Below are 20917 nucleotides of genomic sequence, written 5' to 3' on the forward strand. Positions count from 1 at the left end.
TGAAATGTAATGTCATTTTGAATCATAATCACAGAGGTTGGTCAGGGATCACAATGTCTACAACACAAAATACAGCCATTTTATTGACGATACAAAACCACCAGTTAACCTACATGTGATTTGCAGGTTTTATGTGTAATGATGACAGTAAAAAAGTGGTAAATATGAAAAATAAGGTTTCTTTGGGGATTACTTTGTTTTACAACACCCTACATGTACCTCTCCACAATACAAAATATAATCTCAAAACTATCATAAAACAATGACCGAGGCATGACTCGTCAGCGTATTTATATGAATCTTTCATTTCTTTGAAGGAGCTTTTAGCAGTGGACGTCTGGTTCCTATCACCACCACTGTGAACAATCTTGACTTTGTCATGTTCTCTAGAATGGCGTTCCCTCTAAGCTTTACAGTACATAGACATTGATCTTAATGATCTGCTTGAACTAAATAATACTTAAAGATGATTAACCAACCAATTTTTTGGGAAATGAGAATAGTGCCATGACGCCATATGGTTGTTCTCGCTGAACTCTCCAAAACTCTAAATTTCCTCTCATTTAATTTCTCACTGTTCACACACAATGCAATATATAATTCTGCTCAGCTTCATTTAGTCCATTCCCTGCACTGACACTAAAGCAACACTTCAAAAAACAATGTACAACACAACAAGCATTGCATTTGTGTGAAAGGGCAAATACCTGGTCTCGAAAAAGGCACTGCTATCCGAACGTATGAGTAATGAAAAAGGATGTGGTAAGGAAGTGAGAACACACAGCTGTAAAAGGGGATCTGGGCCACAGTCGTAGATGACAACTAAGCTCCAAATATGGTAGAAGAGTCTCAACTAACGCAATTAGCCTTTATCTTCAGTAGTTAATGTACAGAACTGTGCAGAAATAAGAGACCACTTTTCATTTTCTATTACATTTGCAGTCAAAACGTCAGTTAAGTAGTTCATTTCTCATTCTCATATGATATTTCTGAGGAGATTGGATATAAAGTAGTCCACTTTTAACAAACACACAAGACCTGTTAGACCACCGAAACAGTCCAATGACCCCGAAAGCATTTGTAGCTGTCTAGAAGCGGTCACTGAGAAAATGAAATAGCAAATAAATGAACAAATAAAAGTTCTCAGCACAGTGGGTTGACCACAGCATAAATGAACATGTTTGTAATTACATGGAAGAAACAGAAAATGCGATCAACTTCTAAGACTGAACTTTGGAGGTATGGAAAAATTTCCCCGCAGACTTCTTTGGAGTAGTGAACACAAGTCTCCTGAAAAGAAAGGAAGCTGTAATAAAGACAAAAGGTGGATTTAGTAGAAAACAGTAAGATTAAATTTTGCTATCATAAACATAATAAATATGTTATCTATTTTTTCCTGATGCTGAAAAATGAAAAACTGTACTTAATGGCCATTTTCATTGGGAATAAATGGAGGGTCGCCTTTGACTTTTGCTTAGTACTGTACATAATGGAAAACTGGAAAACACTGCACATGGAGGAAGAAGGCTGTTTATTTACACACAGTGGTTGGAAATGAGACAATATAGTGCTTTTTTAAATTGAAAACACCAGCTTTAACATTTCATGACAAATGGGCCAATACAAATGGTTCAAAATTACATTGTTATGTACAGACATTCAATGGACTGGCAACCTGTCCAGAGTGTATCGTGCCTTCTGCCCAATGACAGCTGTGATAGGCTCCAGTTCTTCCCACGACTCAAAAGGATAAGTGATTTAGATGATGTGTGTGTGTGTGTGTGTGTGTGTGTGTTCTTGTAGTACTATACCTGTGCAGACACCATGTCCTCACTATGATAGGACTATATGAAATCTTTGCTCAAGTGAGGATATTTTGCTGGTCCTCAATTAAGCATGTGTTGGTTTCACCATAATTATTTTTTATTTGAAAACTAAATAAACAGAAAAATCGGATACTAACCATTTTAGATGATTTAGGTTTAGGTGTAGTGTTATTTAGCTACAGTAACACAAAAACCAATATAAGTCTATGTATGTCCTCATATGTACAGCAAGACAAACTGTGTGTGTGTGTGTGTGTGTTAATGTACATTAAGGTTAAGAACTTTTTTCTCCATTTTGGAGGGTCTTCTACAGTAATAATATGGTAGACACTGGGAGAGAACTGAGCAGGTTTAACTGACAAAAGGGAGCTGCAACATCTTATAACTACAGCACAATCAACCCAGAGGCTATTTACACAAACTTGGCAAACAGTGAAGTCAAGGTCAGAGTGAGGGCTAAAAGTGGAACACTGTGAGACGTTACGCCTGCAGCACCTTTCTGGGTTGGGTAACCATAATCTGTTCTGCAGGAGTTTTGGACTTGCTCCAGAGGAATGGGCACATCATCTGGAGGTGTGTTTCTCAGTGTGTCTCTCACCTGTAGAAACAAAGAAGCAGTGTTTTATACATAGGATTTAATAAATTTTGGAAACTCATAGGAGTATGTCATGTATGTCATTGAAGCTCAGTATATATATTATATATGTCTAATAATATAATTCTTATAAACAATATGAGCAAATTGAGTAATTTAACTAACTGCTGTTAATACATATGTTAATATGGGTCAATGACATGCGTTTTTGTGTGTAAATCCTATTCAAGTTATTTTTTATTATATAATTTTTAATTACTAGTATTCTTCAATACCTGCTATATCTGAATAAATTTGATTGTAGGCATTCAAATCCTAAGAACGTCATGTGGGGTGACTGTCAGACCATATATTCAGATAAAGTAAACTGTTAAACCTCTCCATGGATCACCACCTTATCGTGGTGGAGAGGTTTGTGTGCTTGAATGATCCTAGGAGCAATGTTGTCTGGAGCAAAAGCTCCTGGTAGGGACTCCCATGGCAAACTGGTCCTAGGTGACAGGCCAGACAAAGTGTGATACATAATCACCCCTATGAAACCAAAAAGGAAGGACTTGTGTACCCTGCCCGGATCAGGGTTACCGGGGCCCCACCCTGGAGCCAGGCCTGGGGGAGGGGCTCGCCAGCGAGCGTCTGGTGGCCGGGCATTCACTCATGGTGCCCGGCCGGGCCCAGCCCGAAGGAGCTACATGAGCCCCCCCTCCCATCGACCCACCACCGATGGGAGGGGCAGTAGTAGGAGTGTGGTGCATTGTGGATCGGGCAGTGTCCGAAGGCGTGGGCCTTGGCATTCTGATCCTCGGTTGCTGAAACTGGCTTTTGGAACTTGGAACGTTACCTCACTGGCGGGGAAGGAGCCTGAGTTGGTGCGCGAGGTCGAGAGATACCGGCTAGATATAGTCGGGCTCACCTCAACACACAGCTTGGGCTCTGGGTCCAATCTCCTTGAGAGGGGCTGGACTTTTTTCTTTTCTGGAGTTGCCCATGGTGAGAGGCGGCGGGCAGGTGTGGGCTTTCTCATAGCCCCTCGACTCGGCGCCTGTATGTTGGGGTTTTCCCCGGTGGACGAGAGGGTAGCTTCCCTACCCTTCGGGTTGGGGAATGGGTCCTGACTGTCGTCTGTGCTTATGCACCAAACAGCAGTTCAGAATACCCAGCCTTCATAGAGTCCTTGGGATGGGTGCTTGAAATTGCTCCTCCTGGAGACTCAATTGTCCTACTGGGGGACTTCAACGCTCACGTGGGCAACGACAGTAAGACCTGGAGGGGTGTGATTGGGAGGAATGGCCTCTCTGATCTGAACCCGAGTGGTGTTCAGTTTTTGGACTTCTGTGCAAACCACAGTTTGTCCATAATGAACACCATGTTTGAACACAAGGATGTCCATAAGTGCACATGGCACCAGGACACCCTAGGCCGCAGTTCAATGATTGACTTTGTAGTCGTGTCAGCGGACTTGGTGGTGAGTTGGATCAGGTGGTGGGGGAAGATGCAGGTCAGACCAGGCAAACCCAAACGTATAGTGAGGGTTTGCTGGGAACGTCTGGCAGAAGAACCTGTCAGATTGATCTTCAACTCACACCTCCGTCAGAACTATCGGGGGAGGTGGGGGACATTGACTCAGAATGGGCCATGTTCCGCTCCACCATTGTTGAAGCGGCTGACTGTAGCTGTGGTCGCCAGGTAGTTGGTGCCTGTCGGGGCGGTAATCCTCGAACCCGGTGGTGGACACCCCAGGTGAGAGATGCCATCAAGCTGAAGGAGTCCTACCTGACATGGTTGGCCTGTAGGACACCAGAGGCAGCTGGCAGGTATCGACAAGCCAAGCGATCTGCGGCTTCAGTCGTTGCCAAGGCAAAAACCCGGGTGTGGGAAGAGTTCGGTGAGGCCTTGGAAAGTGACTTTAAGTGGGCTCCGAAAAGATTCTGGCAAACCGTCAGGCGACTCAGAAGGGGAAAGCAGTGTGCCACTAGCACTGTATATAGTGGAGATGGTGTGCTGCTGACTTCGACTGAAGACGTCATTGGGCAGTGGAAGGAATACTTTGAGGACCTTCTCAATCCCACCGACATGTTCTCCAGTGAGGAGGCAGAGTCTGGGGACACGGGAATAGGCTTCTCCATTACTGAGGCCGAAGTCGCTAAGGTAGTTAAAAAGCTCCTTGGCAGCAGGGCTCCAGGGGTGGATGAGATCCGCCCCGAGTTCCTCAAGGCTCTGGATGTTGTGGGGCTGTCTTGGCTGACACGCCTTTTCAACATTGCGTGGACATCGGGGGTGGTGCCACTGGATTGGCAGACTGGGGTGGTGGTGCCTCTTTTTAAAAAGGGGGACCGGAGGGTGTGTTCCAACTATATGGGAATCACACTCCTCAGCCTCCCTGGCAAGGTCTATGCAGGGGTACTGGAGAAGAGAGTCCGGCTCATAGTCGAACCTCGGATTTAGGAGGAGCAGTGCGGGTTCCGCCCTGGTCGTGGAACACTGGACCAACTCTTTACCCTCTCCAGGATTCTGGAGGGTTCATGGGAGTTTGCCCAACCAGTCCACATGTGCTTTGTGGATTTGGAGAAGGCATTCGACTGTGTTCCCCGGGGTATTCTGTGGGAGGTGCTTCGGGAGTACGGGGTACATGGCTCTTTGCTACGAGCCATTCAGGCCCTGTACAAACAAAGCAGGAGTTTGGTTCGCATGGCCAGCAGTAAGTCAGACATGTTCCCAGTGAGAGTTGGGCCGTCAGGGCTGCCCTTTGTCACCGATTCTATTCATAATTTTTATGGATAGAATTTCTAGGCGCAGTCAGGGGATGGAGGGTGTCCGGTTTGGTGACCTCAGGGTCACATCGCTGCTGTTTGCAGATGATGTGGTCCTATTGGGGACATCAGGCCGTGAACTTCAGCTTTCACTGGATCGGTTTGCAGCCGAGTGTGAAGCGGCCGGGATGAGGATCAGTACCTCCAAATCCGAGGCCATGGTTCTCACGCGGGAAAGGGTGGAGAGCCCTCTCTGGGTCGGGGATGAGCTCTTGCCTCAAGTGGAGGAGTTTAAGTATCTCGGGGTCTTGTTCACGAGTGATGGTACAAGGGAGCGGGAGATTGACAGGTGGATTGGTGCTGGGTCAGCAGTGATGCGGGCTCTTTACCGGTCTGTTGTGGTAAAGAAAGAGCTGAGCCATAAGGCAAGGCTCTCGATTTACCGGTCGATCTCCGTTATCACCCTCACCTATGGTCATGAGCTTTGGGTAATGACCGAAAGAACGAGATCGCGAATACAAGCGGCCAAAATGAGTTTCCTCCGCAGGGTGGCTGGACTCTCCCTTAAAGATAGGGTGAGAAGTTCGGTCATCCGGGAGGGACTCAAAGTAGAGCCGCTGCTTCTCCACGTCGAGAGGAGCCAGTTGAGGTGGTTCGGGCATCTGGTTAGGATGCCTCCTGGACGCTTCCCTTGGGAGGTGTCACAGGCAAGTCCACTGGGGAGGAGACCCCGGGGAAGACCCAGGACATGCTGGCGTGACTATATCGCCCAGCTGGCCTGAGAGCGCCTCGGAATCCCTCCCAGGGAGCTAGTGGAAGTGGCTGGGGAAAAGGAGGTCTGGGCCTCATTGCTCAGGATGCTGCCCCCGCGACCCGAAACCCCGAGAAGCGGAAGATGATGGATGGATGGATGGATGGATGGATGGATGGATGGATAAACTGTTAAATAAGATATTCTAAATAAAATAGGAACTGATTTATGTTTGAAACCTTTAAAATCATAATGTTTAGCAAAATATAGCAGCTTTAAATGTGTTCAACTAATTGAAAAAATCTGATATTTCTATTTATTTGAAAATACACTATATTGCCATAACTTGAGTGAGATCCCACTCAAAATCTTAATCCATAGGGTTTAATATGATGTCGACCCACCCTCTTAACTCTTCAGAAAATTTGCAACCTCTGTGCACTATGCTCCTCAGCATCCGCTGACCCCACTCTGTCATTTTACGTGGCCTACCACTTTGTGGCTGAGTTGCTGTCATTCCCAATCTAATTTGTTATAATACCACTGACAGTTGACTGTGGAATATTTAGTGGCGAGGAAATTTCACAACTGGACTTGTTGCACAGGTGGCATCCTATCACAGTACCATGCTGGAATTCACTGAGCTCCTGAGAGCGACCCATTCTTTCACTAATGTTTATAGAAGCAGTCTGCAGGCCTAGGTGCTTGGTCTTATATACCTGTGGCCATGGAAATGATTGGAACACTTGAATTCAATGATTTTGATGGGTGATTGATTACTTTTGGCAATATAGTGTTTGTATGTGTGTGTGTGTGTGTGTGTGTGCGTGCATATGTGTCCGTGTGTGTGTGCATGTGCGTGTGTGTGCATGTTAGTGTGTGTGTGTGTGTGTGTGTGTCTGGTCCTCACCGTCTCCACATCTTGAAAGACTCGGATCAGATTCCTCCCCAGAGCATCTTTGATCTCATCATCTGTCCAGCCACGTCTCAGCAGTTCAGCCACCAAGTCAGGATACTTGGAGACATCCTCCAGACCAGTTGGGACCCTGTCCAGGAATACAGTGTTCTGAATGGCTGTGCATGTGAACTAGCAATGCACCAATATTACATTTCTGGGCCGATACAATAACTGGTAATTGATGCTTTACAGTGGATGATACTGATACCAATAATTTCTCCAGTTATATACAACCCACATATTATGGGCAGTCACCGTAAGACAGGTTTAGTCTGTAAAGATCACTGATCATTTTTATATTGCCAGTACATTAGTCAGACATGAGTGTTAGTGTAAACATTTACATATTTAACAGTAATGTCATTTTTATTGGAGCAAATGTGCTGCTTGTGAAGATTGGATGCACGCTGTGTAAGGACATGTTGCCTTGGTTGTTTGGGTTTATGTTAACCTGTTTTCTTATTAATGTGTGTGTAATCTTGCTATTGCTTCATCTTAGTTGGAAAAAAACAGAGCTAATGTTCCTGTGAGTGTACTCTGAATTTGAACCTCTAGATGTTCAACAGACATGCTGGAGGATCCTGTAAAGCAAGACCTGATACTTCAGCAGAGTAGCAGATTCCCATTTCCAAAGCTAAATTTAAAATGTCAGCCACTCAAGTTAAAGAAAATAAGTAAGATCATCCTGGAAAAGAAAAAAAAGAACATTTTCCACACCTGCCATGGCAGCATGCTTTAGCTAGGACATTCTTTTTCAGTTTTTCAATTCCCTGCTTTTTTATCTTTGCACACATTTAAGCTGTCTGATTTTAAACTATGTATCTTTACTGGAGTGAATGTGTTACTTGCAAAGACACATGCTTTATGAGGAAATGTTGCCTTGGTTGGGTTTATGTTAACCTGTGTTTTTATTAATGTGTGTGTAATCTTGCTTTTGTTTTGTCTCAATTGGAAAAAAAAAAGCGTTTATATTAGTGACATGCCCAACACCACAGTTAGTGTGCTGCCATTGTGGTACTGTATAGGCCTCTCAGTAAGCCACTGTGATATCATAAAAACATTCCCTGACCACTCAAAAGAGGTCGCCAGTTAGGTTCCCAACAGATACGTGCGCTCAGTTGGGTGTAACTTGATGATGCAGGCTTGAATGTTGGGAGTCCTGCCCAAGGTATCGAATTCAGCAATGGAATTCATGCCTGGTTAGAAAATCAAACTCACACTGTTCTGTGTGTGGTGCTGTGGTAGGCCTGCCAATTATCACATAATCACCTGAATGTAGCTATTTAAGCTCATTAAAATGAATTATGATTCATGATGACTGCAGTTGTTTTGCACTTTTTCTTTCACAATCATGTGTTCACATTGCAACTAGCAGAATGTGAATTGGCTTTTTTCAGTGCATCTTCATGCCTTAGGCTGCAAATGCATGTGAATAAAAGAACACAGCACATGAATTTAATAAGCATATCAAGGTCTTACAAAAGCAATGAAAGCACTAACGTCTGGCTTGATATAGTGTCTTTAGAGGACAGTAGTGAGTAATGCGTGTTTATTTGAGCTTGAACTGTTTATGTTGTCAGTTGTAAACTGTTAAGTATCGACAGCTAGGAAGTAGGATGTCTAATCAGCTTTGGCCACTTTAGACTAATACATTAATAGATGAATACAGTGAACATAAAAATTAATTGCAATTTTATACATATGGAAATGAACCATCTGCAAAAATTTCATGGTTGTGACAGGCCTAGGCTGTGGCCGCAATGGAACAGTGTTACGTAATCAAGACACAAAAACACGTAACTGTGTTCTGTTACAGTAATAAAGCAGCGTGAATGCCAGTAGGATTACAAATCAACCACTGATTCAGCCTTTCATCAAACTTCGCCATTCTGAATGATAAATATATGAATCATACAGATTTGAAAAGCTTTTCATTTTAGAAAAAGGGTCAGGGATGCTACTTCTTTTATTCAACCAATCTACAGAAATTTTAGTAAGTGTTTCATTTTTTATTTGAATCAGGCACCTAACCAGCTTTTCCTCGTTGAATTCTATAGCAGGAAACTGAAAGGAAGCTCTTTTATCATATTTTATTTGCTTGTTTATAAAATTCTACAGTTCAACTAGCTATGAAATAAACTTTCAACTGTGTGAGTTAATATAATGTTAACTAAGAAAAATGATGTGGGACAGAAGAACAACAAAATTACTCTTCTATGTGCCTGTTTTGTCTCTCGATTTTCCCAAAAAAACTCCAGCTTGACAGTTCAATTTTAACGAATTATTTACCTATTTATTCACCTATTTATTTTCAGCTAAAATACATGTTGAAGCCTAAATATGAAATTAATGGTAAGGTGACATGGTGACTATTTTAATAAGACTTAAATTAAACCACAAATTAAAACCTTGAATTTAATATATTGAGGCCACAAATGAAGTGTCTTGTGGCCATGTGGCCTCAGTATCAAACATTTATCACCATATCAACTGATGGGCTCTGCGCATTACCTACATTTCATTAAAGTACTTATTACTGAAAGTATGACCATGCTTTCTCACTGTGCATCAGTAACGCTGTGTCAGGTTTTTGATTTTACCAAAAATCCTGTTAGTTAACCTGCCTCAGTGTCTGGTGGGTGAAGTACGGCCTATGTAGCACAGCATCTGGTGTAGAACTAAACATGGTGGCTGACTAGTCTATGGTCTGCTCTGAGAGGACATGAGGCAGAGAAAATAAAGCTTCCGAAACTACCAGGTGCCACTGTACTGTCATTAGCTTAGCAGCTGCTTAGTCTCTGTTTAACACATGTATGGCTAAAGCACTAACTTAAGGAGCTTAACACACAGCTGCATGTTAAACCTGATTGCTTTGTCAAAACAAGCATGATTTCATTTTTTTATACAACAATAAAAACATTAAAACTATCTTCCTTGAGTTGATTTACATTTTACACAACACACAATAATAGCCTTTTCATTTCAGGTCTGACCTGACATTAAACTGAATCATGCTGAGTGACTGGAATCCACTGCACTGCAATTCAAGAAAAGCCCCAAGCGCACTGTTGCATTAAACAGACTGGGCTTGCCTCACTATCACACTGTGAACCAGCCCAAAGAGGGCCAACGCCATCACTGTATTTCACGCAGAAGCCCATGTCCAACACTCACAAGGAGCTGGACAGCTGTGTAGCTTTAATACTGCACACTGACTCCAAACTGAAGAATAATTCTGCTTAGCATTGCAAATCATTTTGAATTCTTGAACTTGGCTGTTGCACTGTTTTTCTTTCTTCCTTCCTTCTTTTTTTGTGTATGTTTGAGAAATGAATAAAGGTTTGAACACAGCACAACACAGCAATTGGGTAAGGTTTAAACCACATGTGCACTTTAAACTGCAGTTTTCAGGGACACACCAATGGAGTGTAAAGGTCCAACTTATCTCATTAAACTTGAGTTAAACTCTATACCACTTGGTTGTAGTTGCCACCTGAGGTCCAGACCTTTGTGTCCTCATAGCTAGTTATGGTTATGTTGCTTGGTAAAGGTTCTACCTTTTTTTTCCCCCTGGACCAGCTCGGCTTTGGCCCTGAGAGCATGAAGGCTCTTGGTTTGGGGAACTACAACCTTATATATCCTCCACCTGCTAGTCAGCACTCACAAACACATTTCTGCTCAGTGAAAACACATTATGTTAACATGTGTTTTGTAAACTCTGAGAACTTGGGCTGGAGGTCTGGGCAGCTTCAGCCTGTAACTAAAAGGTCAGACTCCCCACATAGCTGTAGCAGGACTGAGGACTAGGGAGCAGATGGGGTGGCGGTGGGATTGCGAACCAATTGTCACGGAAACAGGAAGTGAATGTGAATTTAAAGGGTATTAGATTGGAAGAAGCAATGCCCCCCCCCCAAACTTCAGTTATAACACAGCTACTTCATGTAACTTCCAATCTAATACGTGGCCAAGACCTGTCTCTGAGCACCTCTGAATAGTTTTAGTGTTTTGTTCATAATCGGATCACAATGCACCATGGGGGTGTCTACACAAGGCTTTTCAAACGTTCAAATAAAATCTGAAGATGATTTGATCACCAAAAAGACATGTTAATACAAGGTTTAAACAGGCCCTCAGTCTCAAATTTAGAAAACCAATCCAACATCTCTTTAAAGCAGAGCTCAATGGAGGGGGGGAGTGGATATGCTCGCCAACATTTTGTTAGGTGGAATTGGTGGAATCGATTCCAAGAGTCAATACTATGGAATAACCTTGATTATAAAAACCAAAACACAGAGAAGGACTAGCTAGCTCAGTCAGCCAACCAAATCTTTCATTGTCCTTTGTTTTCCACTTTGTCTAAGATTATTGATGTTGGCGCTGTAGAAAGATGCATTTTTTAGACAGCCTGCCTTGTGACAGAGTGTGAAATATCTTATACTCCTGTGAGTGCAGACCAACATGAACAAAGGAATCAATCCTTTTAGCCTATTCTTATTAACTTTATACTTTTCTAGCTCCATCCAACAGACACAAGCCTGTTATTAGCCCATAGATGTGACATAAATTAGCATGGCTAAAAGGTCCCTGCTAAAATCTCCAGTTTTAAGCATGCATCACACCTACAGAGAACATATTACATGCAGTAAAATAATCAGTGAAAAAAAAAACAGTTTAATTAGCTAACAGTAGCAGTTCGCTAGTTAGCTTGCTTTGCTTATAAGATAGCACTCCATGTTAAAAGAGCATAGCTTAAAATAACTTAGGGGCTGGTGTTTAGAGGGGGTGTACACTTTAGTGGTTCCATCACCAAAGGTTTAAGAAGTTGTCCCCAGATGTGCACTCTCTTTACAACATCACATCTGGCCTCACAAAAGTGAATTGTGTAAAGTTTTAGTCCAGCAATGCAGAAAAGAGTTTATGGAGAGCTGAGAACAGATTACAGAACCTTTAAACACAAGGCTTTTATCTATTATATCTATTATAATTGTTATAGTCTATAACTATTATGTGTATATTATATTGCCTTATCTGTGTAAGCTCTACTTTTGTGACATAATATGTCACATGAGAATTCTTTATGATCTTATTACAACGTGTTGCTCAAGATGTTACATAAAATCTGGCAGGCTTACCTGGTCACACCATCATAATCACCCCCGAATCCCACTATGCTGGCACCAGCTACATTCTTGATGTGGTCAAAGTGATCTGTGTTGGACAAGCATGGAAAGAGACGCAGTGTAGTGTTAACCCCGTAAATGCGCACCAGTGGGTCCAAAGTATTATTACACACTTCTGAAACCTAAGAATGCCTCAGCCAGTTTTCACTGAGGTCTCTGTAGTTACTGCATAAAAAGCCTTAGTATGTAATGCATCTGAGATTTTAAGGACTGTCAGTTTGGCATTGCAGCACCATTACTCACCAGCCACGTCTGAGAGGGTTGCCTTTGTGCTACAGGTGACATAGTCATTGTAGAAATTCACCATAACAATCCCTTTCTTTTCTTTCTGGAATGAAGAAACAAGACCTGTTTCGGACACCACACTTACTGACACATCAAAGATAAAATCATATTCATTTCTCAACAGACTGTCCACACTGTTATTTGCAAGCGATCAAATCGGATTTGTGTATCCAGACATCGCCAGCCTATCTGTATCCGTTGCTATGATAACAACATAGGTGCCAGTAACTATGTAGCTAAGCTGGTGACATGTATTTCAAACACTGGTGCAGGAGAGATGGAGGTTCATCATCTCGCCCTCCAAATTCTTCAAAAGTCTCAGGCATAATCATAAATCTTTGGTTCTTTTCTTGAAACACAGCACTTTCATCACTCTGGATTTGACGTCTTCGCTGTTTGTCACATTGCAAAACACATCTGTAAAAATCCTCCAAATGTGGTTTGGATCTGATTTCCAATTCTCAGCACGGCAGTGACACTCACAGGTGGTGGTGTTTTAGTGTGTGTTGCGCTGGTATGAGTGGATCAGCCACAGCAATGCTGCTGGAGTTTTTAAACACTGTGTCCACCCACTGTCCACACTATTAGACACACCTACATTGTTTGTGTTGAACTTTATGCTATCAATGATCTGGGTCACCATTTTCTTCTTTGGCCCAGAGAACAAGAATATACATTATGGCCATATATAACAAGAATATACGTTATGGCCATATGACCATCTGAAAGGTTAACAGAAGCACAAGAGATTGAAGATCAAGGGCACTGTACTTTATATAAATTCTTCTTTATATAAAGTGTTCATGATTGCAGATGCTCTATTCTCCTCCTTTACTGTGGGCCTCAACATGTTACTGACATGTTCCTGTCCTTTCTCTGGGAACCGACATGTCTGTCCATCTGGGAGCAAATGCCTTCGTTCATATATGGGATTTAGGGTTGAAAGATTAACCGTTTTATATTGAAATTGCAATTTTAAAGAGTGCAATTTTCAAATTGCAAGAGCTGCAATTTTTATTATAGTCTTAGAGTCTATTTTCCAATGCACTCCTAAACAGAGATGGTTCCTCAAGGGCACTTTAGTAAAGAAAACGGTTCTGCGAACACCTCAAAGAACACTTTGCATGATTAAGTGGTTCCTTGCATCGTGAAATAGTTCTTCAGACTGATGGAGAATATGCTGTACATTTTTAAAAAAAGGTTCTATGTAGCACTCAAAAGGGTACTGCTATTGTTACTAGCTTGACACTGTAATAACAGCAAAACCAATTTTGGGTGCTATATAGAACTATATTCAACACATTTTCCATCGATCAGAAGAACCATCACAAATCAAAAACAAATAACCACAAATCAGCCTGGTGCCCTGCGTGAAGTGTTCAAGCCTCAAGCCAAAAACATATACGCTGGTCTCCTTAGTCAGAAAAAAAGGCCCATACAGCAGTACATTCACAATTTAAATCATAAACCCAATATTGGACAGAAAAATCACAATTAGATATAATGGGACTTTAATATTAGAATTGGTTTCTACATTTTTCTGCAATCAAATTGTTTTTAAATTATTGGAAACATTTCAAGTGAAGTGTATGTGTTACTGAAAACTACTGCTAACTTAAAGAATCTGGCCTCTCACCACTTTTAGTAGGACATTGTCGGGGACGTTCCTCTTGTGTTTGCAGATACTGAAGGCAGAGGAATGGCTGAAGATGACTGGTGCTTTGGAGATGTCCAGCACCTGGTTCATCACCTGTTCTGGCACGTGAGCCAGGTCCACTAACATACCCATGCGGTTCATCTCCAAGACCAGCCTCTGGAAAAATAGAGCCATATGGTCAGCAATGGCCCTAGAACACTGTTGACCTGGAGGGTGTCAAACAAGAAGTGGCACACTTGCTCCTCAAAGAACATTGGCACTTTATTGCTTCATGTGCTTGTAGGGCTTATTTATCCCTGCTGGCCAAGCCATGCACACGCATGCAGTGAATGATCTGTTATTATGCTAACAGTAGCAGACAAAGGCACACATGGACTGATTCCTCTAAAGCTTTCAATGGAAAACTAGGAATGCAAACATCATCACATCAGTCTAAGAAGCGATAACCTATGGGATTTAGTCTTTACCACATATTGCAATATGTCTTGCAATATATTATTAACACATAGTTAAAGATTAGCCTGTATTATTTTAACTGTAAATATTCCCTTCTGTTTGACCAGAATAATAGAGTCATTTGCATATTGCAACTTTCTGCGATAACACTATTGCAATCTCATGATAACATTACAAACAACATACTGTGTTGCCCTAAATGGAATTTAAGGTGATAAGCTAACCTTGCCAAAGTCACTCAGGCCATTGTGCTCCACAGGATCTGACCCAGTATCCACCCGCCAGTTATCCGCCCTGTGAAATAAAATGTCTCGTAAGAATGATGGTTGGGGTGTCTAAATACACCAATACGTTGTATTATGTGCATTGACGGGCTAAGCCATGTTCAAAGCTGTTATAAAATATTCAATACACGCATATGATCACGCACAAACAGCTGAATTCTGTATCAGAGAGGCAAGTTATTAAAAAACATTGTGCTTTTAATGGAAAACTCTTTGACCAGTATGTTACTTGGGAACCACAGCCTACTGTTAATGCACTGCATTGCTTAGTGCAAAAATTGTTTGCCACATTGTAATTCATTTATTGAAAATGTCTAACAACACCCATAAATGTGGTAAAATCACTTGCTGCATTGCATCTCATCTTTGTTTATTGATTTATGTTGAAAATTCAAGCAATAAAACACAAGTGTGTTATCACAAGTCACATCATAGATGTTATTCCTGATAACAATGTGCATGGGTGTGTTCCCATGCACGTCATTATCTGATAACTGCAGAATTTATCAGTAATTCATTCAGTGCATTTACATGCGCATGGATAATAAGATATTGTGAAAACCCTGGGTCTAGATGAATCACACAATAATCAGATTTCTTCTCTGCCACCCTCCAGTGAACTCACTGAAGCCTGACTGAAAACTTAAATGTCTTAAACATCATTTGCAGCTTTTTTTAAACAATCACTTGACCTAAAATATGAATGCACAACATTTAGAAGACGCAGAATATTGACATTCTTCATTTCGTCAAGCATGTGTTTTCAGAATCATTCATAAAGTGTCATCTTACTGGAGCTGTGTTAAACACTGTTTGCTGTTTCTGAGACAGCTCTTTGTCAACGGCTGTAATAATGGCCTTTATCCGATCTAAGATATTGGAGTGTGTTGTTTACATGACCACTTGAATAACCAAATAACTGCCAAAATCCTATAGTGATCATATTTTTGGTGTGCATGTAAATGCACTCAGTATCAATAATCACTGTCTTGAGTATTCAATTCATTTTACACATTAGTTCTACAAAATAAAGGAAAACGTAGTGGCCTTTAGCTCTACAGGTAAAGCCATATCTGTCAGCTTTTTCAATATTTGAGATTATTCTCAATGTAATTTTGTTCCAGTCCGTCTATGAAGCATAAATTCTAGTTTGTTTGATTGTTCTGCCATTACAGCCTCCAGTCTAAAATCTAGCTTAGGGTAGTGATATTGAAAAGGAAGAAACAGTTAGTTGATTGCAAAATGAATGGGAAAGCTCATAATGTTCAACATGCCATTTGTTTACGAGGAAAGTCCAGCCCTTCCAAAAAATTAGCCAGTTAGCCCTCTGGTAAAGCCATAAGCAAGAATTGCTGCCCATTGTTGTGAAGATGCACATACTAGAGCAAGTAGTAATATGGAAATAATGTATGTGTTGACATGATTTTCATGTAGGACAAGAACAACTGCATTTTGTGTGGTCAGGGTGGGGACACATGTATGTGCTAAAGGCACGAAGAACCTTACATAGTAATAGTTAGCTGTAGCATAGTTGTTACTGGCTACAGCAGAATGATAAAGCTATTGTGAAAAATAAACATGGTCATGTCTTTTAACCAATCAGACTGTGCTGTCAGAACTAACTGTCATATAACACAATGTTTAGTGTATGCACTCATTTCTCAGACCAAAGAAGATTTTGTGGCTATTTTGTGATGTAAAAATGCAACAAAACCTTGACTTGATTCTGAATTGTACCAAAATAATACAATCATGGTGAAGCTTGGTTGTAAAATCATGGATTTACATCTTCTAGTCCAGTATTTCTCAACTCTGGTCCTGGAGGCCCACTGCCCTGCTCTTTTTAGTTTTTTTCTGCTCCCAACAGACCTGATTCAATAAGGTTAAGTGACCCTTATTAGGCCCACAACAGGGAAATTCCACCTCCGCATTTAACCCATCCGTGAAGTGAAACACCACATACACTCTAGTGAGCACACACACACACTAGGAGGCAGTGAGCACACTTGCCCAGAGCGGTGGGCAGCCCAATCCGCAGCACCCGGGGAGCAGTTGGGGGTTAGGTGTCTTGCTCAAGGACACCTCAGTCATGTGCTGTCGGCTCTGGGGATCAAACCAGCAACCTTCCGGTCACAAGGCTGGTTCCCTAACCTCCAGCCCATGACTGCCCACGATAACCAGCTCATTAGCAACCTTTTTTTTTTTTAAGTGGCTATGTTAGCGCAGGAAAAGCACAAAATATATGGGACAGAGTGCCTCCAGGACCAGGGTAGAGAAACACTATTCTAGTCTTTTATGGTCATATGCAACATGACCTTCTTGTTTTCAGTTGAACAAAAACTGAAATTTAGAGCCCTGAGGTGCCGTCAAAGGAAATGAAATGGAAACTGCCTGCAAAGTTCCCATGGAGCAAGTGGAAATTCATTGGAATTTCATGCCACAGTGATTATGCTGCACTGATGACAGACTGAAACTGTGCTTACATTGATTTAAAGGACATTTATTGAAAATGGCTAACAACACCCATAAATGTGGTAAAATCACTTGCTGCATTGCATCTCATCTTTGTTTATTGATTTATGTTGAAAATTCTAGCAATAAAACACAAGTGTGTTATCACAAGTCACATCATAGATGTTATTCCTGATAACAATGTGCATGGGTGTGTTCCCATGCACGTCATTATCTGATAACTGCAGAATTTATCAGTAATTCATTCAGTGCATTTACATGCGCATGGATAATAAGATATTGTGAAAACCCTGGGTCTAGATGAATCACACAATAATCAGATTTCTTCTCTGCTACCCTCCAGTGAACTCACTGAAGCCTGATGTGAATGTAACAGAAAAGTTAGATTCCTAAAACTATTCTCAAAACTATAATGGTGCTGCTACTCCAATTCTGTTTTTACAGATCCAGGTGTCAGACCCTCTGGGCCACTCACCAGGGCGTGTTGCAGCTGTGTGTGAGGGTAAGATAACGAACCCCCAGCTGGTACATGGTACGCAGTGTGGCCATGCTGCTGTCTATGGAGTGACCTCCTTCTACCCCAATCAGGCTAGCTGTCTTATTCTTGGCAAAGGCATCCATTATATCTGTGTATGAAAAAACATTCAACTTTAACATGTAGTTTAGCCACATTCCAGAATCCAGAATAAAACATTCATTTATATCTGCTGTAATTGTATTGCATGATTAGTTACCATCAAAAAAAATACAAAAGAAAAAAAGCAAAGCTAGAAAAGCTTTGAAAATAATGCTTAGAAAAGAACAAAAAGCCAGTTACAATAAAAAGGGCAGTTGTTATATACAAGAGATTAGCTTGAAAATTCATTCAAAGACCTTTAAAGGCCTCTAGGCCTATGTTAAGATGTTCATCATTCGCATAGATAAAAAGAATTCTGCTGATGTTCAAAATTTCCAAAGGGGAGGTAAGGTGAACACAGCATCATTTCTAATAGCTTTTAATTTAAAACCAATTGATCATGCATTATACAAATAATGAATCAGAGTTGTGGGGGAAATATGTTACCTTGACTGCTGGCAGCAAACATGAAGTCCTCTGGGTATTTCTGACACATTCTGTGAATGATGTCAATCTGTTCCAAGGTCTGTCTCACCGCATCTTTATACTGGGTGTCACATGCAACATATGCAGCCCAAAACTGCAATAGAAGAGAGAATATGAGACATTTTGCAAGTATAAACAAGTGTGGTCAAGGGTAATACGCCATAAATTATTAGCACCACATTTTTTGATACCATTAAGTACATTTTCCTAGTTTGTTCCTATCAAACCAATGTTGTTTCAGTCTGAAGCCCAGCTGCTAACGTGTTGTCACTATGACAGGCCATTTTCTTCAAATCCAGCTTTTAAATGGAAAGTTCAACTAAAGATGAGACCAGTACCTCAGCAGACTATGCTGGACAGTGTTTGTGAATGTTTATGGATGAATCAGCGAGTAGTAAAGTAATTGCAAAGCTCTGGTTCCCCTCAAACAAAGTTGAGAAGTAGGAGTCTAAGAGTGAGAGGCTACCTAGTGGTGTAACATGCAGCTACTGTTTCTTTCAGTGGTAACTCAAATCATTTCATGATCTTAAGCTCTATTTAGCTTTATGTTTTTAGTTTTATTTTCTCAGCCCTGCAGTCCCATGGCTGTCTGCCTTTGCCTTAAGCCTTCGGTATCTGTGTGCAGGTGTTTGAATTTGACCACCAGCTGTGGTCAAAGTATGCACCTGGGGGTCTAGTTAAAGTTTCTAGCTATCCCACGCCCAAGACAAATAATAATAAAAAAAAGTTCTTGTCATCAGAGGTCTTCAAATTTGGTACTCTTTTGCTGCAAAAGCAGACTGTGTTAAAATTTCTACTTCAATGCATCACCAAGAGTCATCAAAGATAAGACATAAATGATACATAAACTTTTTTTATGCCTGCCATGGCAGGATGTACTAATTAAAGATGATTAGGTTTCATTTTTTATGTTTGCTGTGTTTGCTCTGCTGTCTGATTTTGTTATATTGTCCTCACATGGAAAAAGTTGTAGCTGTCACAAGCACACAAGTGTTTTAAACATAATTCCTGCATTCTGGTTAATGTGTACAGTCTTTATTGCTTTGAATGAGCACAGGGCGGAAGCTTTGAAATAGATAGGGTGATGACTGCGCTGCTATTGCCTGATGTTATGGCATTGCAGGACATAGAGTGCCTGGAAATTGTATCTACCAAGTTGACCCACTCACTTCTGCCTACTGTAGCATAGTTAGGCAAATTAAATATAAGATCAGCCATGGACAAAATATAGAGAGGATATTTATGTTTTAAAGGCAGTGTGCAAAATTTAATTTGGATACAAGTAATTCTTAGTAAGGCAGCAGCTGTCCTGTGTTATGCTATGTAAAAAGGAATTGATTTTACTGTAATATGTTTTACAATGTTACTCCCAACACTATGTGTACATGAGTGAGTACATACCTGTGCTGCAAGGCGACCCTCTTTGATTTTGGGGATGTTGGTATGTGTGGAATTGAGTGTGTACAAATCCGTAGAGCTCAGCTGGTTGTTGAATTTTGATCTCAGCTGCCACGGCAAGTCATTGTGTCTGTGTCATGTTATGAACCACAAAATAAGTCCTTTCATAGTAACCATAACATAAACAAAAGAGCACCACATCAGAGCATCGATTTAAGAAGACATTTTCCCAGCATACATCTACATTTTCATTGCAAGCCTCATTGCTCAATACTAAATTTTGGTTCAGGTCTTATTCACATTTGTGTATGTAACCTGACTCAAATCTGTCATTAAAGTGGCCTGAAATTACTTGCATACGCAATATACTCTCATCATGTGAATGAACCGTGAACAATAAATTAACTAACCACCAGAACAAACCTTAGATGGTAAAGATAATTTGTGCTGAAAAGCTCTCAACTTAGGTCAAAAAGGGGTCAGGTGGATTACTTTGGTGCTGGTTACTGGTGCTGGTTGATGTCAGGTCACTGGTTAACTTTAGGTTAGGCACTACTGCCACATTAGCACTGAAAGGTGTATGCATGGTGAAAAGACGCCTACTGCATGGCCACCCAGCTCTGAAAACATCATATCTGTTTCACATTCAGGCAAAAAAATCATATTTGTGCCCCTTCAGCCTGGTAATGTGAGTGTAGCCTTAAAATATCCACCAATCATCACCAAAGCTGGCTGGAATACTTGCTTATATTTAGAAACTTCTGAATTGGAGTGCTTTCTTACCCATCTATTAGTGGAGTCTCAGCCATCAGTCTAAGTGCTCGCTCCCTGTACTCGTTCGCGTTGGAGGTGAATATGAAAGCCCAGAGGACCAAACATATAGCCCAGATGCAACTCATGTTGACTCCTCACTCCAAGACCACGTCTTCTTCTCTACTGCTGCTCCTGATCTCTTTGAACATGGACTAAATATGCAAGGCCAGTTTTAGAGTTGTAGTTTATAGCCTTTTGTTATTGGGTTAATGTATAATGTAAATGATGCATTTGCTGAAAAGTGAAATGACACTCATAAAGTCACAAAAGAAGTGCCCACATATTGCCCCATAAACAGCTTTTACATGAAAAGATAATGAGAGTAATAAATGCAATTGGAAAAAGTGAGACCTTGCATCTTGTGCTATGGGCCAGAGTCCATTTCATCATATT

The 20917-nt window shown here is 41.2% G+C and overlaps 1 protein-coding gene across 2 annotated transcripts; it reads right to left on the bottom strand.

The window, feature by feature from the left end:
* Positions 1 to 1064: 1064 nt before the first annotated feature.
* Positions 1065 to 20684, bottom strand: dpep1 (dipeptidase 1). 2 transcript variants are annotated; one of them, XM_037545314.1, is made up of 11 exons: positions 20495 to 20684; positions 19715 to 19841; positions 18275 to 18407; positions 17687 to 17837; positions 14680 to 14749; positions 13979 to 14155; positions 12301 to 12385; positions 12010 to 12085; positions 6830 to 6965; positions 2322 to 2424; positions 1065 to 1290 (listed from the first exon to the last, which is right to left on the bottom strand). In XM_037545314.1, exons 1-11 carry the CDS (start codon positions 20608 to 20610, stop codon positions 1214 to 1216), a joined length of 1251 nt encoding a protein of 416 aa, XP_037401211.1. In that variant the 5' UTR covers positions 20611 to 20684; the 3' UTR covers positions 1065 to 1213. The 2 variants fall into 2 exon arrangements, with proteins under 2 accessions (XP_037401211.1, XP_017567503.2); XM_017712014.2 differs by having other exon boundaries at positions 1088 to 1306.
* Positions 20685 to 20917: the final 233 nt, after the last annotated feature.

This window comes from Pygocentrus nattereri, chromosome 15 (genome assembly GCF_015220715.1).
Source record: "Pygocentrus nattereri isolate fPygNat1 chromosome 15, fPygNat1.pri, whole genome shotgun sequence".
Taxonomy (NCBI): Eukaryota; Metazoa; Chordata; class Actinopteri; order Characiformes; family Serrasalmidae; genus Pygocentrus; species Pygocentrus nattereri.

Bases quoted from the DNA above. Each gene is read 5' to 3' on its own strand.
- dpep1 (XM_017712014.2), bottom strand. From the start codon at position 20,610: ATGAGTTGCATCTGGGCTATATGTTTGGTCCTCTGGGCTTTCATATTC. The intron at 12,386-13,978 runs GTGAGAGGCCAG...TCTTCATTCCAG, and splicing joins ACAATGTCCTACTAAAAGTG to AAAGAAAAGAAAGGGATTGT. The intron at 1,307-2,321 runs GTGCTGCAGGCG...TCTTTATTACAG, and splicing joins TGGTTACCCAACCCAGAAAG to CTTCCTTTCTTTTCAGGAGA.